The sequence below is a fragment of the Plectropomus leopardus genome, chromosome 6 (assembly GCF_026936395.1).
Source record: "Plectropomus leopardus strain MGB_pleo_1.0 chromosome 6, ASM2693639v1, whole genome shotgun sequence".
NCBI classification, from domain to species: Eukaryota; Metazoa; Chordata; class Actinopteri; order Perciformes; family Serranidae; genus Plectropomus; species Plectropomus leopardus.
Window position 1 is genome coordinate 17,443,293 of NC_142181.1, and position 26,975 is coordinate 17,470,267.

Sequence of the window (26,975 nt, forward strand, 5' to 3'; positions counted from 1 at the left end):
AATATTTTGAAACCAGTGGTGTGGTAGAGGGTATACACAAATACAACAACCCGTTTTCCTGATGGTTTACAGTCGCTATACATGGATAGATTACTGAATGGGCCTGCAGGGCACAGGCCCAGGGACCAAAAGTTTGGCCCTGGCACACACTTGCAAAATATCAATTAAATTGAAATGTGCCGACCAGGAATAGACTCAAAATGGCCACAAGGAGACACAAAAACACAACAAAGAGAAGCAAAGGAACTGTAAAGACACAAAATATCTACAAAGGGGGCAAAACAATCATAAAGGGACAAAAGCGATGGAAAAAAATACACATAATTATCTCTAAGAGACACAAAAGGATGAAAACCACAAAAGATGCATAATGACTACAGAGAGGCAACAAAAATAGAGGCAAAACACCACAAAAGTCTATATGTCTTGCTTTTGTGTAGGATAGGAGGTGGGGCCCTTTGCATAATTGTGTCCAGGGGCCCATTCTCTCAGTATCCACCCATGACTGTATAACCCACCCGAAAAGCCATTGGAACACATAAGAGCATACCAATCTCCTCGATAACCTACCCATCTACCAAGTAGAGCACCCACTTCATCAACTACCACTACCTGGGGAAACACAGATTTAATAACTGATATTGCATAATGTAAGTATGTATATTCAGCAGTGAATATAACAGAGCAGTTTGTCAAAATACTACAGGTGAACTAATAATTATCTATTATTTATAGATTATACTATTTTTGGTGTATGACTGAAAACACACACCAGATTTGGTCCAAACAACATCAGCATTTCATTCATAACTGCTGACAATTTAAAGGATATTAAAATGTTCATTATATGACTGTAGTAAGCCTTTGTGGGTAAATGAACTGCACTTTCATAGCACTGCACGGACAAAACACTTTGCAATGCCCCTCTTTTACCCACACGTGTACACGCTCAGATATTAGCCTTCAAGGGCAATTTTAATTCATTTTCTTGCTCAAGGTCTGACCTGAAGACAGGAGCCAAGGATTGAGCCACAAACCCTTCAGTTAAATGACATGTTAGATCCTCTGAGTCACTGTATCCCCAAATCTCCCTGGTTATTAAAAATAATACAATGCAACACAGAAGCAAAAGAGAAGCTGTGAGAGGTTTTATTTCATTGTGTTTTTATGAGGCTTTGTGCATGTTAGCATGTCATGATCACACACAGGTTTTTATTGAATGTTTTGTTGTGTGTGGACTCCTGGTTAACATACATTGCATTTAATTTCTAATTCACAATTGGCAAACATTATTTACAGTTGATTCCAGTTCATATAAAATCTTCACACCAACACTGCGTGACCCTGACACACGCTCAACTTTCAAAATTCATACACACGCATTCATAGACACAGTATAAGAAAGAAAAATAATGTACAAAACTGTCTCTCCACACAGATATCAGGTTTAACTGACAACAGCTGCATTTATTAAAAGGAGAGAATCTCTTCTCAAAGGAAAAGTAAATCAAGGCAAAATCTTTAGTCAACAAGTGTGTATTCCTTCAAAGTATGTGATGGAAAACATGCCAGGCTCACAACTTATGAGCCACATGATTTTAATGACCCAGTGCAACAATTTTAATTCGATTAGGAATGGTTATATTTGCAGATCTAATGTAAATATTAGCACACATTTGGTTTTTGGAAGTTCACCTGATTTTCTGAAAGATGCTTAAAGTTAAATTTTTTTCACCATATTTAACAAAAAACACGCTTCTTTGATTCATGTGTATACACATCTCAAATGTTGTCATCCAATGACTAATGATCTTTAACAAAACACAAATGAGAAATGGTCCAAAATCCAGGCCATAGCTGCACCAATCCAGTGCAGCTATGGCCTGCCTCTCAAGTAATTTATTAGATTTGTCATTTGGATGCCATAAATTCCTAAACACACACTTCCCCAAGCATTTGTGGATAAGTAAACTGCCTGTGCTTGCTGACTTTACTTGCACGAGACACTTCAGCCCCCTACAAGCTGCATGCGCCATGTATCACATGTAACTAGCAATATTTCAATGGTTACACAGTGCAGCACATTTTAAATTAGTAATACCAGGAACATATTTCGCATAATGTTGGCCATCTTTTTATGCTCTTTACGACAATGGTTGAATTATTTCCAAAACATTAATAGTTCCAAACCATTTCTGGGCCTGGAAAAGATTTTTTCTAATATAACTTTTCCAAGAATTTCATGACAGTGGGAAGCCTGTGAACAATTATGTACTGAGCAGTTTTAAACTAATGTCTAAACTGAACAAATTTCATAACTTTTTCTCATCTTTAAACCACATTTCAGTCAGATGCATCATGATTTATATGCCCTTTCTTTTACAATAAATTTGACAAATGGGAATATCTTTGCACTGGATCTTTAAATCACGCAACTTGTGGCTCTGATGATGATTCCTAGACAGTGATCAGTAATGGACGGACAAAGGAAGAAGGACTTTTGCACTCTGAAGTGTTGTTTAGTCGAGGAATAAACACATTCAAATGACAACAAAACAGATAATCCTTGTTGTGAGACATGGTGAGAATGCACATCCTTTACCAAAAACAGATTCAGTGTGACATGCATGAAAGTCAGCAGTTACTTTCCATATCTTACAACAAAACTTCACTTAAAACAAAAAGGGAAAAAAATACATTCTTGTTTTATGATTACATATTTAGAGATATTCTTTTCTTGGCCAATGATATGGGACGATGCTTACTCTCCATTTAGTGCAAGTGACCTCCATTCATACATCAGAGCACCCTGCACTTAATGAGAAAGGGTTTCATTCAAGCATTTCATTGGTAACATATTCTCCCTGATGCTTTAAAGCTTTTGAGAAGCTCGCTCCCATGATGATGATTCTGGCCGCAACATTGACTCACTGGAAAAATACAAAACTACTGAACCCAGGCCGGCCAGCCTAGAGTCACCTGTGCAGAAACAGTGCAACACTGGAATTCAGCAGTCATTCAATCAGACTTCTCCTACCACCTGAGTTTAGGATGGATCAAATATCTGTTCACTATGTTGCTGCTTTCTGTCACATACTATAGCCCGACCGGACTGTAAACTTTACAGAAGCCAAGGCACAGAGTTGGATTCAGTCTCCCGAAGATTCAGATGCTTCAAAGTGGCAATGCTGTCTTGGATAAAGACACAGATCAATCACAAATTTAATTTCCTAGCTCAAAGCGGTAGTAAAAGAAGTGCACGATATCAACAAGGAGATTGTGTGAGATTAATCACTTCCATCCAGGGTTCATTACACATCCAGGAAACAAGAGTTTATTTGGACTTACGGGCTGGAATCCCTCAGCCAGGCAGGACAGGTAGTGGTCTAAAAGGGCACTCTTGCATGGCTCGGAAATGAAAAAGCTGTTGAACTCAAAACCTGCTATCAAAGGACGGATGAGGGTCATAGTTGACCCAACCTTTATTTCTCTCTCCCTCTTTTTTTTACCACCTTCTCTGTCTTTTTCTCCTGATCCAGTCAGGTAGAGATGAAGCACCCCTTCAGTCTGGAAACCAGCAGGATGCTCTTAAAAGTAATAATTTAGTAGCACTAACAACTGAGTGACTGGGAGTGAGTCCTTAGAGCTTGATGGTACAACAGAACAAAGTGTCTTTATCACTCATATCTTCCTCATAAAGAAAGACAGAGATGCTGTCTAGAGTTTATCTTGTTCCTTGTTGGTTAAATTTAAGGGGGAGATCAAAATAAAATACTGAGCCAACAGCCAATCTGGTGCAATGGTTCTCAGATTTTGTTGGCGTACAGTGTCTCCTCATCGCTTTCACTCTCGTCCTGAAACTCATGTGCGAGCAGCGACTTCTTGGAGCCCATGGAGGTGAGCCGGATCTCGTCATCATAATCATCTCGATGCTGTCGCAAGCGGTGGAAGCCATCTTTTTGTCGATTAGACTTAGCTGCGCACACACACCAGATGATGCATGCCGTCACCACCAGCGCTGTCATGGAGGCCGCTGAGATGAGTAAGAGAAAATACACGAGTCAGCATGTTTGCATACACACAGATTCAAGCTGGGAAACATTAAAAGACCTAAAAAAGGATTCAATCGCAGCTAAAATTGATCATCTAAAATTTTGTTTTAATGATTAAGAACACAAAACATAAGATAGTTCTTCAGTCTTCTTGACACTCTTTTAAAGCGTTTAAACTGCTTGTAAAAATAATTAAAGGAGATTTATTGTGTGCCTTAACAGTATTTCAGAAAGGGATTTGTTATTGAGTGCATGTCATCTGTGTCAAGATCACAAGACTAACATACTAAAGAGAGTCAAAAACAATTTAAGAAGACACTGATTTTAGATTTAGACTTGTACTTAAAGGTTTTTAGCAACATTTAATACTTTTACATGCACACTAATATTCAGAATATGACAATATTCTGAATTCCATTCAGTTCATGTAAACAACATTTTCTGTTGTTATTCCCAGTTTGACCTTTGACCTTCTGAATTTCACATTTTCCTACTGAGACATTTGGCATAAGGTGTTATTCTGGTTTTGGTAACATTCTCTGGACATGTAAACAACTAGGGTTTTTACCCCATTTGCAACACTCGGCCTCTAGCCTGTTTACGATCAGCTCTGTGCATTGTCATGGAAGAGTTGTACACAAACCAACAGGAATTTGCAAGGCTGTGGGGGCATGGCAAAAGAAAAGTCCACCTTTTTGTTTGGAAGGAGGAACACTCCTACTTTAAAGCACCTTGAAAGACTTAAATATCAACGGGTTTTTGGATATGTGCTACGATCTTAACACCAACTTTTTCAAGAAGGTGGTTGAAGGAGTGAAAAAGAAAGGCTAAGTTTGCATGGTTGAACAGATTCATCACTAATGGCAAGCTTTTAAAAAAATCCCATTATCTTGCACAAAAGCAAAATGGCACAAGCTGCTCCAGCTGTTCCACTTTTCCATATTTTGATGTGATAAACAACATGTTAGGGTACATGAATTTGAGTATGCACTGCTGCATGTGAACAAAAATATTTGTGTAATATTCATTTTCATTTGCCATGTAAACATTTTTGTAGACATGCTTACCTGCACTGGCCACCACAAACTCTCTGGGCAGGCCAAAGATGCTGTTGTCCATGTCAAACTCAATGATAATGGAGCTTGCAGCTTCATAGGAAGACACCACCACCTGCAACACATCAAAATCCTTAAATGGGCCTCTGAGCCTTCATGAAACATGGTCATAGTGGGATGGCCATTCACAGTATAACAGCAGAATTATGTCAAACATCACAATCAAACTTTTTATATTGGTTGTGGTAGCCACTGAATATAAAGTTCTACCACATCATCTCATCCACTCTTTCTGCACATGGAGCTAAAACTCAAAGCATCCTACAAAAGTGGGGTTGTTGATTACCTAATTAGGAGACCTCATTTGCAGGTGTGACTGCTTAGTATAATCTGTTGCAGGTTCGGATTTGAGAACTGACTCATAAAAATCCTAAATTAAACAGCTATCTTCTGGGAGGTATATTGCAAAAATGTCAGAATTCACCTGTAATTTGCTTGACTTTTCTCCATAGCAAGTGAAGAAGTGCCTGTCATTTATTCAGTGTCATTATTTGAGTGGAGTATTTTTAAAAAATGGAGGAAAGAGACCCAAAGCTGAAGAAACAGACCTGATTCAGTAATGTGGCCTGGACACAAACCCAAAAAGTTGTTGCAAAATAGTAAGTGCACCTTTTGATCCTAGTTTCTTTCCTGTTTTTTTTTTCCGTCATTACTATGGTTTACTGGTTGTTTTCTGACACCATAATTCATAGCAACCTACAGAGGCACTTGAATCCACTGACACTAATGTCACTTTGATTTTCAGAGGAGTGAAATGCGTCCCTATGGCCTGCGGCAGAGTATTCGATGTCCTAAGAAATATGGGGAGACTATTAAAGAGAGGAAACTCATGTCGGCTCCATATTATGATTTGGACATATTGTGTGAGCAGAGTAAAGCAGACCCTCAGAAACCGCTGGATGACAGGTATATAAGAAATGCTGCCATTCTTCCAGAAGTCAAACTACCCCACAGCGTGCCTACTACTGAACAGAAGACCTCCGGCAGTGTGTCAACCAGCCAGCCAGGACCTCTGATGATGCACGGCTTCACAGTACCAGAGTACCAGCAGACGTATCATTTAGTTGTGGACCCCCTGCTCTTCAGGCCTTGCGGGCAGCTCGCAGCCTATGGTCTGGAGCTGGGCCGTAACATTAAGGAACATCTGTTTAAAGAGCTGGCCTACCCCACACTTCAAATTTCAGAACAACAAAATGGAAAGGTGGAGGTGATGGAGAGATTTTGTGTGCTTCGCCCTACACCTTTTATAGATGTAGACATTAATGGGGAACCATAGTGATATTCTTCCACTGACTTTCTATAATACGAGTGTGATATTTTTTATTTATGTGTCTTAAGACTTTATTTTGAATTTAGAATTTTCCTTAAAATGTAATGTATCAGCTGAATTTATATTTCAAATGTTTAGTGAAAAAAGATGTCAAATGTTTGACATTAAAACTCTTTATAAACTGTAAAAAAAATTACAAGACCTCTAGGACAAAAATCTGTGAATGCTGCATTTTTATTGGCGTTTGTATCCGCATGAAAAGGGTTCCTGTTTTGTTGGTACTGTGTGTATGAAACCACCTTTTTAACACGGAACAATATTTGTTTTGTAACACTTGATCATAAAATTCAATGTTTAGAACCAGATAGTGTGGGCCTCTTGCTTTACTCAGCATTGTCATCCCGTTTAAATGCTCCTTATGTCACATCTTCAAAACTTTTTGTTTTCATATCAGGTAAAAATGTCTTGAATTTCCCCAGTTGTTTTTATCTCTATTATCTATCTATTTTGTATGCATTTCAAGTGATCATTACGAAAAAGCTTTGTACCTCTTGACGTTGCTGTTGGTAACCATCCGCAACAGCTTCAATGTTGTGGTTACCAGGAGCCAGTAGCGCATGGAAGTAACCGCCCTCTGCAGTAAAGACCCTCACTCCCCCGTTCAGGACAATGATTGCCCCAACAATAGGCTTTCCACTTTTGTCCCTCACCACACCACGCACCCCTTTATGAACCTGGATGGGGTAGAAACGGAGGGAAAATTAAGGCTGTGTGATGATGGAGAAAAATGATAATATAGATTAATCAAAAATCTTAAAATCCTTGATTTGAGTATGTCATATTTTTATGTCTTTTATACACTTGTTGAAAAGGGACGATTCACACCAAAATCAATACTACATGATTTCACTGTCACTCTTAATGCTATGTACCCGTCTAGATTGTTTTGGTGCCAGTTGCCAAGTGTTGGAGGTGTCTGCTTTCTCTCCAATATATTGGAATCAGATGGCACTCAGCTTGTGGTGCTCAAAGTGCCAAAAAAATACATTTGAAAAGCTTTTTGTCTTTTTTAAAATGACCCGGTTGTTCAAGATATCCACAGACCTTTTTGTGAGCAGTTTCATGTTTTATGTTTTTCATTTTCTTCTACTACACTACACCTGCCAATCATGTTACTGCGCAGAAGGAACCGTGCATCTACTGCTAGCTTACCTAGCACCACTGAGCAAGGTAATGTCACAATGATTTCTGGAAAGAGAAATTGCTGTTGAGTTTTTTTTAAATGTATTCATTTGGCGCTTTGAGCACCACAAGCTAAGTGACATCTAGTTCCACAGTATTTAAAAGAAGGCAGACATCTTTATGGGTGATATCTCCAACACTCTGCCACTAAAACCCAAAACAATCTAGATTAATAAAGAGGAGGAAAAGGTAAGAGGGAAAAAAATATACATTTATGACTTGGGGTGAACTGTCCCTTTAAAACTGGAGCGCTTACTAATCCATGTGTAGGAATGTCTCCATGTTGTGGTGATAAAATCTTGCATCATACCTCCACCAGCATGCTCAGAAGAGGCTTCTTGTTCTCGGCCCAGAACGTGGGCAGCTGCTCAGCGGGAGGGAACAAACAGCAGCCACTGTACACTGTGATCTCTGGACAGTGGCCAAAGTCCATGCTGAAGTCCTGGAAGGAGATGTGTAGACACAAGAAGACACATAAACTGATTTGACAGATATCCCTAACTAATTTTTAAATATTTTTTAATATTTAATGATTGCTTTTACTTTTCAGATCATAGCTCAAAAAATCGTGCAGTAGCAGCATGGACCCAAACTTAACTGCAGAAGCTGGTTTCACAGACACTGAGGGTGGACAGACTTACCTTCATGCTCCCCATGTGACTTTGTCTCTCTGCTGCCCTCATAACTCCATCTGGGATGTTGCCCACTGAGTCACAGAAAAGTCCCATTAGGATATTAATGACTAATTCAATACCAATATGACAACAATGATTATTAATAATTCTTAAACTACATACTTTGCCCATTATTTGAACATCCAGTGTCCCCGAGGTGCATCTTGGGGTGGTTGTTGGCATAAACACTTGCCAAGTACTTCAGTGTGCCCTCATTTTCAACTGAAAAAAAAAGAGTACATGAAACCACACAGCAAAACTTAATTCTATTAAGTTCCATTTAACAGCAAGTAGTCTTGAAATAAAGCATTATTTATCCTACTCTTTGCAAATTGCTGCTGTATGATGTATGTTTATAACTACATATGAAAAGCTTGTAGGCTGTGAGGAAAACTACCAGACTGGACAGGCTTGTCATAAGGGTAGGTAGCCACGAGGGAGCCTCCATCGAGGGCTACAGACAGAGTGTAGCCCTTGTCCAGTATCAAGTCCATCATGGCTCTGGTCTCTGGTTGGGCCTCCACCACACGCTGTGACGCATTGCCTATAAAAGGAGGAAAACAGGAAATGTTTGCATGCTTACCTTCTTATGGCAAGTGTATGTGCAATGACATTTGTTTGTGTCGTTCCTAACAAATCTGTGTACAAATTGTAGTTTGAATAAGTCGATGAAGTATTTCTCTTTTGTCTCTGTCTCTCAGTTCACCTGCACACACACAAATCCACACAACTGACCAAAGAAATCTGTGTCCAGATCCTTGCCACGAGCATTGGTCATGCCCTGGTTGGATGTGCACTGCTTCTCAACAGCCTGTTCTCGTCCATCTGGGTTGATTGAAGGAACAATGACAATCCGGGTCTCATTGATCAGCTGAGGAAAGGAAACAGAGAATGAAGAGTTACAGGCGGGGCTGAACCACATACCGTGTTTACTGATATGATTCCATATATGCAGAGAGTGCAGACTTTTCAGAGAGTGAACAAAGAACTTTGTGTATTCCTACATGAAAAATATACTACTTCATACAGTCCAGACTATCAGTACACTATATTTCCTAAGACACCCAAAACTCACTCTGGTGATGGCTGGGTTCTTGCCATAGTTGATACAGAGGAAGGCAGCAAACTCCAGCAGCAGCTCTGTGCCCACTGGGGCGTTTCCATGGATCCCTGCTACGAAGCGGATCTTGGGCTCAGACGGTTCAGCTTCCCCTGGTTTATTGGAGATTTCCAGAGCCCAGATGGTTCGAAACTCCACACTTTGGCCCAAACTGGACACAGAAAAGACAAAATCAGAATATATATCAGAATTTTTGGCATACAGAGAATGAGAGGTATAGAGGTGTGATGTCAAACATTTGTGTATCTTTCGGGCCCTGAGACATCAAGCTGATGGTGGGCTGTTGGTCAGTGTTGGGCCATTGGTGAGCGCCCAAGTTTTTACAGTGTGTCCTGCACCAATGGTAGTAATCCCCCCTTTTAGGGCTTTTTTTCAGCCAAATTCAGCATATTGAAAAGGTGTCCGAGACGGAGGAGCCTACTTGTGAGTGAAGTCAGTCTGACTGGCAGTTTAGTTCAGTGGACGAGAAGAGCGTGGGAGACTGAAACAAACTTGTTATGTTACATAATATTATGTTTTTAGCAATAGAGCTCTTTAGCAGAAACGGATTGTAATTCTTTGTGTTGTTGTTCCTAAATCTGTCCTGCTGGCCTTCAAGTTTCCCTTTGTGAATGATGAAATAAGACTACTGCCTCCTGCTGTTATGAGGACATATTTTCTCTCATGCAGGTGCAGAACATACATGTTATTTGGCCATTGCTGTAGTCTTTGTAGTGTGTTTAAGTGAAACTTTTTTTGGCTGAGACACAGGCAAGGCAAAAGTCGCCCTTCGTCACCAGTAGTGCTTTGATGTCAGTTTGGTGTGTGCGGCGAATTAAAAAAAAAATGATGTCGGCTGGTTCACATACAGGACATTGGGGAAGAGAAAAGCCTGCTTACCTGTGTAAAGATGTTATTTTGGGAAAGTTAAGTGTGAGTCCTCTTAAAACACCAGACAGCTCTTTGTAGCGTCTGTAGCGGAAGCTGCTCTCTGTGGCCGTGCTCCTGACCAGCTGCTCCAAACCCTGGCCCAGAGACAGGTCCTTGATTAAGCTCTGGAACTCCTTCTCAGATGGGTTCTGTGTGGGTGGGGGACCCTTAGGAGACTGGCCACTAGGCTCTGAGTGTACACGTGTCAGTCTGAAGTCCACCACCTCTGCTCCTTCCTTTGGGACTGTGGCGTAGGTCCTCACAGGTTCATAACTAGACAACAGAGAAAGTTGGAGACATTGTAGCACAGAAATATATAAAAACTTAATGATACTCTCCTTGTTTTTCTTCTTCTTGAAGCCTAAATCTTACCCATGAGCGGAGGCAGTGATGGAATATGTCCCAGGGGCCAGCAGTCTCCAGTAGTCCCCAGTATGAGCTGTGGTGATGTTGTGGTCTATATCCTGCACACTAATGGTAGCATTGGGAATTCCTGTGCCATCCCTAATGTCAGACACTGTGCCCTTAACTCCACGGTGAACCTACAGAGACACATAACCACATACACGTGAGAAGATGCAAAACTGAGTCGAGTAAGAAGAAAGCTCACTGTTAAGTTAAGAGTCTTGTTTTATTACCTGGTGTATAAACTGAAGCAAGGCTCGTCTGTTTTGTTCCCAGTATTTTGGCAACTCCTTGGCCTTGGGGTACTTCACGCAGCCCAGCTCGATGGTCACCTCAAAGCAGTTTGTGTTTAAGTAGTTCCAGTCCTGCATGCCACCTGGAGAAAAAAGTGCTCCTTTACACTTCATCTCAAACTTAAACAAATGCAAAACTGTGTGCCAAGTGTAAACTCCTGGTTGGGATTTCTTCAGTGTTCATTGTTCAGGAGGATTTAACATGGACCTGAATTATCTGCAATATGGTCAAGCTCGTAGCAGGTGGGCTGCAAGCCCAGCACCTGCAAAAGTGTGCTCACCTTTTTTCTCTGATAACTTAACATACAGATGTTCAGGAGGTTTTTACCAGGAGCTGAATTATCCACAGAGATCTCTTCTTCTTCAAAACAAAGGGACCCAGTGATTTAAACTGGTAAAATCCCAGATAAAAGCTGTATCACATTAAAAATCAGTGTTTTTCAAACACTGTTCAGTTGCGGAGTGGCTGCTAACTATGGTGGCCAACGCAAAAACTATATTATTATTATTATATTATTTTCCATTTCTGCTAATAGAGCCCCCTAAATCCTACACACTGGGCCTTTTGCAGACAAACCAGCAGACTTAATTGTAAATAAAAAATATTTATCAATTCTAAGTATTTTGAAGCCACAAAAGATAAGTTTGAATTGCACAGAGTTGTGGGCAAAGCTTATTTTCAACAACTTTTACATATAACGTGTAGAAACTACAAAACTAATATATAAAAGGGTGATTTTGCTGATCTTCTGTGTGAGAAAAAGGAATGTGGCAAGTGTCAAAGAAGTATGAGAGACATGGGCTTACCAGGAACACTGTACCAGTTGGCACCGTTGGTGATGCCATCCTCAAAATATTCATTGGGGTACAGGTCCTCACAAGGGTGTCCATTGTGCATCAAAGGATTCTCCTGCACACACACAAGTCACAACACAACAATGAGTACTGTTGTGGTCAAGCTTTCAAACTTTGTCTCTCCACAGATTCCACAAAAAGCCAGTGGCTTTTATCTGTCCACATTTTGTTGTCAATTACAACATGAAACCGCATTCAGACAATATCCCAGCCTGAAAAGGATCCAACAGCAACAGTGTCCAGTTACCTGTGAGTAAGCACGAGACAGCTGCTGAAAGACTTTGTCATCAGGCGACTGGCTGTAGTGAGATGTCCCATCTTTGTCATCATCATAGGGGTAGTTGACCACCAGGGAACCTAAATTCCACAACATAACCGTATGACAAGCTAGTAAAATAACTATGAATAACTGGTTGACCTTTCATGATCTAGTCTTATATCCAGATCTATTTTTATTTTTTTTAAATCATAGCAGAAATGCTGCAAATTTATTGAAGTAACATAAATACCCAACTATGTGTTTTGTTACTCTCTCTAAATGTTTTTTTTTTTTTTTTACACACAATACAAGCAAAACATGTTAAAAACGTACACAATACTTCTTATAGATACAATGAACAGACGAGAGTCTAAGTCTACCAAATAGTGGCACCAATGGTGAAAGACAACAATCTTTGGTACTAAAAGCTCATAATAAAATAGTACCTCCGTGGAGGTTGGCTGACAGGACGAAGGGGATGCTCTTCAGCCAGTTCATCACAGCTATAGTCTCTGGCTGTCTGGGCTCTGTGATGGTAACAAACTGGTCTGGGAAGTTGCGGTTCAAGTCAAAATTGTTGCTGTTGTTGCGCCCTTTGTAGCCTTTTACATCACCTGTGAGGAAAAAGTAATAGTGATTATAAGTCCCCTGTATGCTGAAAACCACTTTTTAACAGAGTCAGGCCAGTTTTAACTAACTTAACACACCTGATATTACTTTTAATTATTTTCCTGTATAAATAAATAAATAAATGAAACAAAAATTAAATGTATCTGCAACTGCAGCAAGTTCCTGCTTAAAGATGTACACAAGCTCAACTCCATCTCCCCTTCACTTCCTTCCTCTGAATGTGGTTTGCTCACTTTGTGTGTTCAGTTTCACTTACTTCTTCTATAAATTTGAGCAGTTAGCGGCATACACTCAAGCAACATTAGTCAACTGATTGCAATACAGTTTAAGTCCTGAAATGTTACATCTTTGCTTATTTATCATGTAACACCAGTGTGACCTGGACACTACAATATCTGCCATCATCTTACAAACGAGGTCCATTCACACTGATGTCAAGACATTACTTGACTTCAGTCTAGGCAGAAGGATCACATCTGGAGAAATACTCTGAATTAAGCATTAAGCCCTGTCATGTGAATTTAGCCTGAGTTTGTGCCCATGTGTGTCCCTTACCTTCATTGGCTACCTCATAACCGTCAGGGTTCATAGAAGGCATGATGTGAATGCGGGTATTGTTGACCAAATTAGTGACCTCTGGGTCAGTACCATAGTTATGGCACAGGTACTCAATGAGGTTGAGCATTAACTCTCGGCCCACCACTTCATTGCCGTGCATGTTGGCGATATACTTAAACTCCGGCTCACCTGATATGGAAACAAAAAGGAGGTCAGAGGGAAAATTCCTAATATTGGAAAACTTAAACTTAATGCCAATGCACACATCACACAGAAAATTTAAAGGGCAAAGTTACATGACATGTAATCAAAAGGAAGCATCCCAGCTCCTTTACTCAAACGGTGAAAGCGTACCATGCTCATGGATGGTGGGGTTGTCTGAGATGACCATAACATACAGCTCATGGTCTTCCACAGAGCGGCCAACAGAGTAAAGATGGGCAATAGAGGGAAACGCGCTGCTGCACTTCCTTAAAAACAGCTCCATGTCTGCGTAGTTGTGGTGACGAAATTCCTGAGGCTGGATGGGCTGGTAGTCAGGAGGAAGTAAAGGAGGCCGGCTCTCGCTTTCCCCTGAAGGAGCCGGCTGGGTTTGAATGGAGTCAGAGGAGTCAGTTGGGGTGGTGGAGAGGCTTGGGTCATTGGTAGCTGGGATGGAGTTTGTAGTCACAGTGATGCCACCTGCAGCCTCATTGACCACAGGAGCCAAGGTAAAGTTCAGTTCTGTGGCTTTACCCTCTATGACCTGGACACTGTGGACCGTCATTGGTGTGTAGCTGTATACAGTAAAAAAAAAAAAAACACATGCTTGAGTACTTCCACTCCACCTCAAAATCACTTGGAAGCACCAAAATTAGATGACAATAACAAAAAAATTATCAGTGCCTTTTAATCTCTCTACTAGGAAGTCACCAATGAACCTGTGATACATATATTTCTTCACTTCAAGAGTTACTCTTCAACTCTGTAAGAGGAAGTAGGTGATGTTATGCATTCCTTCAGTGCTGCACTTGTGGGAAACTGTGGCTGAGACATGGACACTGAGCCTCATTGTTTTGATCGTATGGAGCACAAGTCGACTCTCATCTTTCTTTGCAGTGAAATTTGAAACCTGACATTTTTTTGGCATTTCTGTAAGCCCTTTGATGCAAAGCTTATTTTTGAAAACCTGCTTTGTGAAGGACGTTCATTGGTATTACTCACCCCGGGGCAACAGCTGTGATGTTGTACGTTCCTGGAATTAGAAGGCGGTAGTAGTCCCCATATTTTCCTGTGATCAGGTTGTGGCGAATGCCTGCCACCACAATGCTGACATTGGTGAGGGCAGTGCCATTGGTGGCCTCTTTCACATAGCCACGGACACCTATATGGACCTGGAAGACAGTGGTACTGTAAATATCAAGGCCATCTTGCTAAGCTAGAGAGATGTTTCACCAAAGCAGCGATTTCCACTTAATTATATTACATGTTTGGCTGTAGCTTGTTTTCTTTGTGTGTGTGTGTGTGTGTGTGTGTGTGTGTGTGTGTGTGTGTGTGTGTGTGTGTGTGTGTGTGTGTGTGTGTGTGTGTGTGTCCTTTTTATGATCATCCTGTGTCCCCTCTCTGAATTTTGAGGCTTTTGCAAAACGTCAGATCGGATCAGACTTATGGATTAGAGGAGCAACCTCTGCAGAGGTGAGTGAAAGCAAACTTTCTTTTGCTGGTTAGAACCAGCACTGGACCGTGCAGGGCGCTGTTCCCATGGGAACGTGGCCAGCTTCATCTAAATTTTGTTAAAGAATGATAGACAACGCTAAAGCTAAATGGCCTGACAAATTTTTAAGTTTCACTTACAGTGCACTCCATCTGTGCCCAGAGTACACTCAGTCGCTTAATAGAGAAAGAAACACAGCTACAAAAAAATCTAACTGTGGCAGAAAAAGCCTGATATTGTGGTGGTTCACCATAAATAAATGAATGTGTGGGGAAAATCTGCAAAGGTATCAGATAGGGTTTGATTGTGGAATTGACATTTTAAATAAACAGGTTACATTTTAACTGTAATGACTACTGATACATCGTTACCCCCTTTTTTTAGCTATAAGTTATACCTTTTCTATGTAGGCCAGTAGGGATTCCCTATTCAGATTCCATTCCTTGTTTAACTCAGAAGCAGGAGGATATTTGCAGCAGCTCAGCTCCATGGTGATTTCCAGACAGTTCCCATAAAGGTAGTTGTAGTCCTGCATGCCTCCTAAATAACAAGACAGACATAATTAACAAATCGTTCTAGAAATGGCACAACACATTTAATCATATAATAAATAAAAGAAAATGATGTGTCTTAATAGAGTAAAACTTTTGTGTATAACTTGTAATCATAAAGTCAATACTTCTACATACTCTGATTCCTTAAATTTGACCCCCACTGGTGCCAGGCCAATTTATTAAACCTCTGTCTGGAAAGGCTTGAGCCCATCTTTGTCTCTTCAATGCCACTGTTTAAACATAGTGTTTAAAGTGGCAACAAGCCATGACATCTGCAGCAAGGCAAACAGAGAGGCACAGGAGGGCAGGCTGTTTGACCGGCTGTCCCACCGGAGCGACAGCAGGCAGCCAGAGGCTCCCGAGCTGGAGGGTTGCCATGACTGCCTGCTGGGAGGCTGCAGGAACCCAGAGAGACAGCCACCTTTTGCCACTCTGCAATGGCCTTAGTGAAAGAGCTAACACACCAAATACTGACAAATAACTTCAGCGGGGCAACCACCCTCCCACCACCCCCAGTGAGGAGGACATCGACCACACCACAACAGAAAACGACAAAGACATTCTTTGACTTATATGACTGCTTTTCTTTGGGTCTCTGTAAATGTATTCACAGTGTTTTAATGAAAATGGTGCACCCACAACCCTAACACTTTACCACAGTTAAATATGGGATGCAAGGTACTGCGAGTACTGCTTTACAGCCCATTATTCACACTTCTGCCCATTTATTAACAATGTGATTTGTTTGATGAGATGATGAGATCCTGTTAATGCAGTAAAGAATATTACGATGCATCCCTTACAAGCTAAGGAGAGCAAGAGCTGCAGGCTGTTATGGTACACTCCTTTCCTCTGAGAGCAGGCGTACCAAAATATACACCACAAGCACAAGTTCCTGAGAGTCATCCTCGGTCAAGCAACAGCTGTTCAGCGGTCTGAAACTCGTTGAGGGTGACTGGCTGCCAGGTCATTCACTGGAGACTATAAAGTGCAACTTCAGAAGAAGTGAAAAACTCTTAATGGCTCATCTAATGCATTTCAGACGTGTGCTCCAGTTTACAATTTTGTCCTGATCTAACAGAACAGATAGTTGGGAGGTTCCTAGCGACTAATTTTCTTAATGTTTAAACAGAAATTTAAACTTAGACTACTCGACTAGTTTAAAAGTAAGAAAACACTTAAAAATATATATTGTTGGAGCCATTTCGCATCATTTATATTTTCAATAATCAAATCCTACTTGAAATGTCACTCTTGAAATAGTAGAAATGTTTAATCTACTCTAATCACACACATCCCAAACTGTATGGCCGCTGCCATCTTGCCCTGGTGATGTCACTTAGAGCCAGAGTCTGTGCAGTGTCAAGTTCCCACAAACAGACCAACTGCAAGCAGCGCCACTGACTGCGAACGTACCGATTAATTCATACAGCTATTAAACATGACATTGAAGCCCCTTTTTATAGCATTAATTAAACAATGATGACCAAACTTATCAGCAAAATTAACACTTGAACAAACATCAGCAAGACAGGAACTACCTAAAATGACAGAAAACATCTTTGGGAAAAATGATATGAACTTATCAGTTTGGTCCATGTCCTATCTGCTAACACAGAGGGGGCGGGGTTTATGACCTATACTGCTGCCAGCTACCAGGGGGCAATTAAAATGTTTTGGTATCACTTTTGAAGAGCTGGCACAGTCTATGGGGCATGCCCTTTGCATGTCCCAGGGTGATACATCGACACTTAACTGCTGGATACAAACATTCTCACAAAACAATAAGGACCAGGCCCTCTGAGCTTATTTTGAAGGTGGTGGTGTGTAGAGGTGTGTTGGGGTTATTCATTAGAGGCTATACCCCCCTGTGGTGGCCGCAGAGACAGTAGGGTGCTATGTCAACCAACTAATCTTAGCCCTCTAAAAAAAACTTACCTGCTAATGATGAGCAAACAACACTAGATCTACATTCAGCTGTGACTGTGTGGAAATCCATACTTGGCTGTGCCAACAGGTCAAACGATACAATACCCTTTTATCTAGGACGTTAGGCGTCATCCTATGCTCAGTTACCTTAAGTGGCTCAAACTGAATCAGGTAGCATTTGCTTTAAACTAACAGAGTATGACAAACACACAGAGAGACTATGGCTGACCCAACCTTAAACATCCTGTCTATGTACAGGATCCAGCGACACTCCCTGAATTTGGCAGGAAACCACCAGCCAGACAAAGGAGCTAAAGTCACTGGCGTAGCTGCCTTTAGAGAAACGTTTTACAATCATATGACTGTCAGCAGTTTAAAGTGACGCAGCATGAAAGTGCAGCTATCTGAGCATTCTCGGGCACCTCCAGGGCCTCAGATTATCACAGCATACAGCTGTATTTCCATACAGTAAAATGATATAGTGGACCTTGTTCTCTTGCATGTCTCAGGGGCAGTGACGTGTATCTTTCAGCACATACTGAAGCACCACAACATATGCCTACAGTTTATTTGAAACGATTTAGTCCGTGAGTTCATACAATTACACATGAAGTTAACACTGTGCATGTCAAAAAGCTAAGGAAACGCCTAAAACCAGCAATATACATTTTCAATAACACCGGTGTCCAAATTCTGTGCTGAGAGTTACATGAACTAAATTACAGCTAAAACGTAAAGGACAGCCTGCGAGGCCAGGGTGTGTCAAAAGATTACGAGTCAAGATAACATGTTATGCCGAATCATTATTTGAAGCCCTGAGCGCCACACAAAAAATCTCCTGTCCCTGACTCCTGTCCCTGACTCCTGGCCCTGGCTCTTTGCCTGGGCCACTTATTATGTCACACAATGTCCTGACCGTTTCCATCATCTGCCATTAGCCCAGTTTTAGCGGTGACATTTTGTCCACTGAGACATGTCAGACAGATACAAGGACTGTCTGTGTGCGCAATTGTTTTACACTTTTTGATGTCTGTCTTCACCTTGAGATTCGCACATTGTTGCTGCTAAAAGCTTTAATAAGCGGCTCATATTACAGCCTGAACCGGCCTGAATGCTGGCCGTTTTAGTTGAGAAACAGCAACAACAAAAGAGGTAATCTTCAACTGAATCAGCCATTCACTAATCAATCTGCTTTCCATTACTGGTGACAAATAAAGCCAATATTTACACTGATCAGTATATGCAAACTTTTGCTGTCATTTAATAGTGTGTGCTCAAAGTTTTGTCAATGATTTACAGCTCCGGTTCCTGGTGGTAAACGGACAGCGTGACATGTAATGACATCATTCTTAAGGTGACCTACAGCAGAAAAAATACTGTCTGTTTTAAATACTCCTGATACTATGTGTCAGGACATTTCAAACACTGGCTTACAGAGTGTAAAATTTTTCCCAGACAGTTTAATCAAAGAAATAATCATCATCATACTGCCACTTCAGAACAGTGCAAACACAGACACACACTCATACTTTAGGGTTAAAAACTGGGGACTCATAAACTTAAAATATTGGCTTGATGGATCATTCAAGTGTTGAAATGATTAAATTACTGTAAACTGGGCACAAAAAAAAAACATTTCTGGGAGGGGACACAAATGAAACGGAGGATTAGAGCTCCTGTGCCAGAAAATTTAAAAGTAAACTCAAAATTACCTCCTTTCTGTTTTTTGTTGGGGGTTTTTTGCACCAATTTGTGTCTTTTCTGTCTTCAAATGTCTTTAATTATGGCTTAAAGGTCTTTCATATCAGTAAATGTACACACTCCACATCCAACATCTTTGAAAGAGAAGTGAGGGAAGGAATAATATGAGAGGAAAAGAGCTGCTTGTTCTGGAGAGCTACAGTTTAATAAGGTCAATTAATCAACCAAGGTAAATGCATGATAATTAACGTGAAAGCACCATAGGCTATATAAAATAATGGGTGTAGCCACTGTGACATCACCCATTGGTTTGTGGACTCGCGTTTTGAATCCTCTTGTTCAGTGGTTTAGCCATCAGCATGCAGTCATTTTTTTTAAGTCAGAAGTGACCATGTTTGAACAAGTCAGTGGAGCTTTGGAGGGGTGAAGGGTGGATCTGACTCAGACTGTGGAGATGCGTAGCAGACAGCTGACTCAAAGTATCCACACCCTTAAATATGCACAACTTTAAGCCTTGATATAATGTAAACAGGTAAGTTATATGAAAATTAGCTATAGAGACCAAAACTGTTTTCGTACCAGGCTATAAACATTTATTTCTGCTGTAAAGATGGGTGATTTAACATGGGAGTCTGTGTGGATTTACTGGTTTCTGGATCTAGTCTCAAGTGGCTTTTCTAGAAACTGAATTTTTTGGCACTTCAGCTTAATTTTTCAGCCCCATGAGGTTACCGTTTGGATAACACTAACTGGAAGACACACTATCCTTACGTAAAATTTACTACAACAAGGCAAATCTTAACAGGAAAAGCAGTGCAGTAACCTGAAGCCGCAGACTATTTCACCACCACCTGCAAACTCCACCAGTCAAAGCAACAAAACAAAAGTAGCTGATCAAGTTCCTGCCTGTGATACAGAACCCAGATGAACTGTAGAAGGTGGAGAAACAGCACAATCTGTTTTTATGTAAGGTATTAAAAGACACTAAGAGGATACACACACACACACGTGTGTATATATATATATATATATACACACACATCTATGAGGAGTCAGAATATTCAATCTATTAGGCCATAAGCTTTAATATGCCCTGACTAACTGTCATGGTAAACCTGTCTGCTGCTCTAACTCGCTCAGTAATTACAGGCTTTGGCAGAATTACACGATGAGTGGAGCACTCTGAGCTTAAATGACTAAAATATGACTGAAATTATTTTTGTTACGTATGATGAATCAGTCAAGTCTCTTCTATGTCGCTCTATTTACACAATCTTTAAACTGATTTAACAAGTTACACAATGCAGCTCTAAGATGTGTGATGGCACTCAACATATCAATGATCTTTGCTTTATGTTGTTTCTTAACTGAACTTGTTAAATGAGGAATTATAGCTACTGGTCATGCTGCCTCTGCTCTAAGCAGCTTTGAAGAGCAAGTTGTTCAAGTTACTCTCTTGAGTGTATTCTAAGCTACTTTTCTCGGAAAAGGCTGATTTCTTCACTTGTGATCTGCAGAGAGAGAAAAACCTTGCAATAGCTTAAATGGTAACTATGTCCATTTTCAAAATCCATACATTATTCCTATGATCTATAAACCCTATGTGCACAGGACTAGTATTACCTGTGAACCACTGTTAGTTTGTAATAATTGCCGAGGTCATCTGTGGTCTTAGCCTTGTGCAAATCTGTCATGACTATACTTTGTCAAGTAAATATTCCACCGCAAATTACCTACCGTATTTCACCAAACATAGCAATCGTGATGTAATTATTCCTGTTCAAATCAGTGTCTTTATGATTTGGGGTCATACTTAAGTTTTGTGTTTTCTCCACACTTCAAATCCTATCAATAATTACAGAGATTGCATTGGCAATTATAAATGAAAGGGTTTTGGTGACAGCATTTTGCGTGCGGAGGGCTCATCTTGCTCTGCAGCATGCATGCTTGCAAAACAAAATTTCAAATCAATCAGAAGAGAAAAATATAGAAAGATGATGAGGTAAATGACATGGCAATGAACCCCATGCAAGATACTACTATACTTGATGCATTGATCTCATTTACTGTAATTTCAGTTGCTGTGCGTCCCTCTACTGACCAAAGCTGAACTGTACATTTGTACATTTACTCAAATACTGTACATAAGTACAAATCTGAGAACTTATGTTCCTCAGATGTTATTCGAGTATCTTACTCTCATGCCACTTTCTACTTTTACTCCACTACACTTCAGAGGGAAATATTGTACTTTTTACTGCACTACATTTATTAGATAACTAATTTAAAAATTAAGATTTTTGTGCACAAACCAAAAATATGAAAATATACAAGTGCAGCTGAAACAACTAGTCAAATAATTAAAAAAAAAAAAGGCAAATATTTCTTTCATCATGTAAGTCATGTCTCATGCAAAAACACCATTTCATGGTTCCAGCTTCTCATATATACTTATTAAAGTATATTTAAATTTAAAATTCTTTTTTTTTTTGCATATGTACTTTTACCTTTAATACGTCAATACATTTCCCTGAAATCACATGTACTTTTATTCATTTTTTTTCACAGTATGCCTACGTCATTCTCACTACTGCAGAAGTTCCTCCTTTTTTACAACCTTTTTTGGTGTCGTGTCCCGAGTCTTTGCACACAGCACACAAAACCTGCCCTTATATAGTGTTTCTGCAGTGTTACCTATACTAATAGGGGACTTATAATCAAGTGGGATTCAGCATTGAGCACACCTGGGTAAGAGCAAATTTGGATGGTAAAGAGCATTGGATGCATCTGGAGTTGATTTCTCATATCTTCTCTTACCAGAAAATTTAGAGAAAATATAAAAGAAATTTAGGAGAATGTTGCTGTGTGAGGCCCAGTGCGTGGCAGAAACGCTTCTGTTTCTTTAACCCACATTTAAAAGAAAAAGTTAGATTAGCACTGTACATCACTGCTCATAGTGCTGTGCCATGTTTCTGTACTGTGTAGAGTGGCGTTACAAATGAGTGTCGTTACAAATGGGTATCATATCTACGGGACGATGTCAGCAAATATGAGGAAAGTACAAACTCACTTATCCAGTGCAAATACGCAGCATGAAACTCAGATTTGGAGGAGTAATTTCTGAATCACATGAGGTATTCAGGTAGTACTAGTCATAGGCAAATAGGGCTTAAGACGGTCAAAAAATATAAGTACACATTAACAACTCTCCCAAATCCAAAAACCAGGCTGCTAAAACTCAAATGTGTGATGTGATAGGGTGTCTGGAGCTGCTCCATAGATAATGAATGGTGCAAAATGTTACAGATGACACTGGACTGTTGTAAGTATCACGAACTATGATTATGAGCATTCAACAGATTAAAGTTAATTTGGGTATAAAAAATAAATAAACAAATAAATAATTCAATGGGTCCACAAAATCAGACTCCCATTCATTGTCTACGGAGCAGCTCCAGACTTATATACTTGATGCGTCAAAAGTTTGAAACTTCCTGGCTCTCTGGCTGAGAGAGAGTGAACTCATGTTCACAAAAATAACAATACTGTAATTCTTAATTTTGCTGCTGCTCCCCTTTAAGCTGTGCTACACCACGTGTAAAGGAAATTGTAATTATTTGTTCCTGAGTTTCCTCAAGCAGGTTTAAGCTTGTGCATACCACTTGTGCAAACCCACATACTGTATGCAGCGAACAACAAGTTGCATACTTGGCTTTCAGACGGGGAGATATCGCACAGTAACACAGGTTAGACTGTCATTACAAATGATTTGAACAGCTGTTTTACTTGGCAGCTGTTCATAACAAATGTAACACTTGAAGCAAATGAGAGAACAATTACAGGAAATAAAATCCTCTTATACAACACGGCTTCATTCAAAAAACAACACACCAATCCCACCTGGCCGCCTCCATGGAAAAACGTGTCTTACTTCTGTGTGTTACTTCTGTTAGCTTTATTAGAGAAGGTGTGAGGGTACATTTAAAGACACTTACAGCATGTGACTCATGTGGCTTGACGGTCAACTCAAGAACTACTGGTCACAGTTTTCTGATCACCACAGACACCAAGAGCGATTCCGCTACAACAACTAGTTTTCCAGCACTAAAGTGGGCATTAAGAACAAAAACAAATGGATTATCTTACCAGGCACATCATACCACTGCGCCCCATTGGTGATGCCATCTTTAAAAGTTTCATCCAGGGCGTCGGGACAGTTGGGCTCACCGGTCTTCATCACAGGGTGGTTCTGGGAATACACCAGGGCCAGGTAGCGAAACAGGCTGTCATCCTCTGCCTGGCTGTAGTGGCCCTGCTGCTGGTGGGAGGCTGAGTCATCAAAAGGGTAACTGGCAACTACAGTGCCACCATGCAGGTTCCCCGACAGCACGAATCTGGAGAGACATAGGTTCGTTTAGCCTTAAGGGACAGATTCAAGTCTACCTAAATACAATACTTGTGTGTGACTTTTCCTACACGGAAATAATTTTGTTTTTTGAAGTTGCTTATAGGGAAATTCCCTTTTGCATGGCAGCACTGGAGTCACTTTTAAGGTTACATGTAGACTTAAAGTCTGGTCATACACACCATGTGATTATGGCGCTCCAAGAAAGCAGCTCATGCCGACTTTATTTTGAGTCATACTGAGTTCTCATAGCCAAAATGTTTGTTACTCGTTAAATCAGGGTAGCAGCTAATGATTATATTTTATTAGCGATAAATCTGCTGATATTTCTTTGGCCATTTATGGTTTTATTGAATATCTAATAGCAGAGAAGCAAACAGAAAAAAAGAAAGAGAGAAAGGGGGGTACAACATGTAAACAAAGTCCCCGGCTGAACTGAGCTTTAGACATTGTGTTTATATGGTATGCTACCCAACTATTTAGCTACCAGGACGCCACCCAAATATGTTTTTTGGTTAATCGACTAATCTAGATCAGGGTATCAGCCCCTTAAATATAAATCTTTTTAAAGACCCTTAAAAGAAAATAAATTAACCAAATTTAAGACAGATTTTAGACAAACCATCCTCTTTTCCATTGAAGTATTGCAGCTAAGAATAAAGTTAAATTATATTTACAGAAAAAAAATAAACATCTGTATCTTCAAAAACCAAACTGCAAACATTTAGGATGATAAAATATGAATATGGTACAGAGAATTATGTTTTATAGAGTTTTGGTTTTTGCTGATATATTTTTAAAACTGGAAGATGACAAATGCTTTGGATTGTGACGGTGTCTTCATGTCTTCTTCCATGTGGGATGGGCCAGACCGGCATGACACAGAAATAAAAACTAGCTAACTAAGTAAGTGAGTAACTGTTACTTAAATGTATTGCTTTTAAGACCAAATTTAAGACAGATTTTTGGACAAAGCAACTTTTCTTGTAATACTAGTATTGCAGGCAGTTATACAGATAAGTAATATATTTGTAGTTCCATGCAGAGGGAGGTTTTATGTAGGAATATGGTTATTAGAATGAGTTAGGTTAATCCATGTTGTGCCAACAGGGTAAGTGCAAGTATTAGGTAAGAAGACAGAATTAAGCTCAGCGGCAGGCTTAAAGATTTAACATTAGAAATGTGGACTTTAACTTGGAAGAGCTTGACTCGTTTCTTTACAAAAATAAATTACAAGATGTATATATAAAATTAGATCAAGTGTTTGTGGCAATTATGACCTCGGGACTTCAAATGAAAGACTATTCAATGAACTTTAAGGCCTTATTTAGATTTATATGACTGATTTTAAGACATTTCTGGACTTATTAATGTGAGACACCCTGTAATCATTTGATCTATAACATGACAAAAAATAGTGAAAAATGTACACCACAATTTCCTGAACCCAAAGGTGATGTCTTGAAATTGCTTGTATTGACCAACCAGCAGTGTAGTTAAAGGCACTTTCAAATAAGACAAAAAACACGAAAATCTATCACATTCCAGAAGCTGGGGGAACTTAAAGTTTTGCATTTTTTGCATGAAAATTGAACATTTTTTTTATAAGGAAAAGCATTGCAGATAAAATTTCTGCTGACTGACAAATCTCTAACTGCATCCCTGTCTTCATACTAGGCCATTATGGTGATCTAGTACAGAAGTGCTTGACCTTATTGTGAGTCACACCTGCCAGCCTCTGAGGTCTGAAAGGCGACAAAGAACACAGTTGCTCATTGATAGAAATGTTTGACATTCCCCAAAACCTTCTCTGCGAGATACATATTAACAAAAAGGTGTTTCAGGTTAATGAAGTTTACTGAAGTCATTCCAGTCTTTGCTCTGGGCAACAGGACCTCAAACAAGACCTCAAACAACTATGTATTTATTGACACCTCTTTTACACTCTTTAATGTGTTTTACTTTTTTTTTCCGGTTACCTGTTATTTATTGTTTAGAGTATTTATTTTTTATATAAACTAATGTACCTCAAACAAATATGTATTTATTAACTATTTATTTACACATTTTAGTGTGTTTTTGCTGTTTTACTAGATGGTATATCATTTTATTATTTGTAACATATTTAGTTATTATTTTACTTTTTGCCGTTATACATTCATTTACCTCTTATCTACTGATCAGATTATTTTATTTGTTTAATCACTATTACTTTTATCTATCTATCTATCTATTTTTTTTATTTATTTATCCCCTGCCTCTGGTGTTTCCTCACTTTTGGTTGTGTTTCCTCAGTTCCTGGTTGAATTAGTACTATTATTTCAGTGCTTTAATTGATAAAAAGTCTTGCTTGTGTGTTTGTGTGTTTTAATGCATGAAGCAGTTTGCGTAGTCCGATAAAATGATGGATTCAGCTGTGGGTTGTGTGTGTGTGCAGTGTGACGATAAAAGACTCACTTTTTCTCCTGGATCCATCTGATCATAGCCATGACCTCTGGGACATCATCTTGGTTGACATGTGTCCCATCATACTGGTCAGGAAAGCTCCTGTTGAGGTCAGCATTTCGGGCATTATTTCGACCCCCGTTGTCTCCACCGCAGTCCCCCTCTCTGGACTTCTCAAAGCCGTCCGGGTTCATGCTGGGCATGATGTAAATATCCGTGGTGTTCACCAGCTCAGTAATACGCGGTTCCTCCCCATATTTAGTCAGCAGGTACTCCACAAGGTACACCAGTACCTGCCTGGACACGGTTTCGTCTCCGTGCATGTTCCCCACGTATTTAAATTTGGGTTTCCCTGGTGTGTCAGTGTTGGGGTCCTTGGTGATCCGCATCACCCAGAGCTCCCTGCCCTCCACAGACTGACCTATGCTCGACAGGTTAGCTATGTGAGGGTATTTCTGGGCTAAAGACTGTAAACGTCCGGTTAGGTTAGCATAACTGTAGTATTTGTTGTAAGTTTCAACCGTTTCCTCCGTCGAGCTGCTGACGCTTCGTGTCCGGCGCAGCCTGCCTTCACCGAGGGAGACAACAAAAAGGAGCAGAAAGGCGAAAAGTGGCACCCGGAGTTTCGGTGCCGAAGAGAGACGCTCCCAAATGCTCACCATATTGATGTATTTTCTACTTCTACACCATTCGGACTGAAAAATTAAACGGCAAACACGAGGTCCGGAGAGTTTGGCTCCGCAGCGACAGACGTATTTTTGCTGTCAGAGTCGGTCTAGTCTGGCCTGTGTTTCCATCCACTTCCGCTCAGCTCACAGGGGCGGAGCATCTTGGTGACGCCACAATTTAAGATGGACTGGTGGAGT

The 26,975-nt window shown here is 40.1% G+C and overlaps 2 protein-coding genes across 2 annotated transcripts; one reads left to right on the plus strand and one right to left on the minus strand.

Annotated features, from left to right (window-relative positions):
* Positions 1-1,133: 1,133 nt before the first annotated feature.
* On the minus strand, positions 1,134-26,926 carry cpda (carboxypeptidase D, a). The gene is made up of 21 exons (XM_042486136.2): positions 26,122-26,926; positions 23,406-23,653; positions 15,473-15,615; positions 14,586-14,755; positions 13,737-14,158; positions 13,380-13,571; positions 12,641-12,808; positions 12,183-12,292; positions 11,888-11,990; positions 11,021-11,163; positions 10,755-10,924; positions 10,353-10,655; positions 9,429-9,624; positions 9,089-9,224; positions 8,751-8,897; positions 8,477-8,575; positions 8,321-8,385; positions 7,990-8,121; positions 6,986-7,171; positions 5,120-5,222; positions 1,134-4,033 (listed from the first exon to the last, which is right to left on the minus strand). The coding sequence occupies exons 1-21, from the start codon at positions 26,769-26,771 to the stop codon at positions 3,807-3,809; spliced, it is 4,113 nt and encodes a 1,370-aa protein (XP_042342070.2). The 5' UTR covers positions 26,772-26,926; the 3' UTR covers positions 1,134-3,806.
* Positions 5,486-6,797, plus strand: LOC121942849 (uncharacterized protein C22orf31-like). Its single transcript, XM_042486137.2, has 2 exons — positions 5,486-5,766; positions 5,913-6,797. Exon 2 carries the CDS (start codon positions 5,922-5,924, stop codon positions 6,441-6,443), a length of 522 nt encoding a protein of 173 aa, XP_042342071.1. The 5' UTR covers positions 5,486-5,766; positions 5,913-5,921; the 3' UTR covers positions 6,444-6,797.
* Positions 26,927-26,975: the final 49 nt, after the last annotated feature.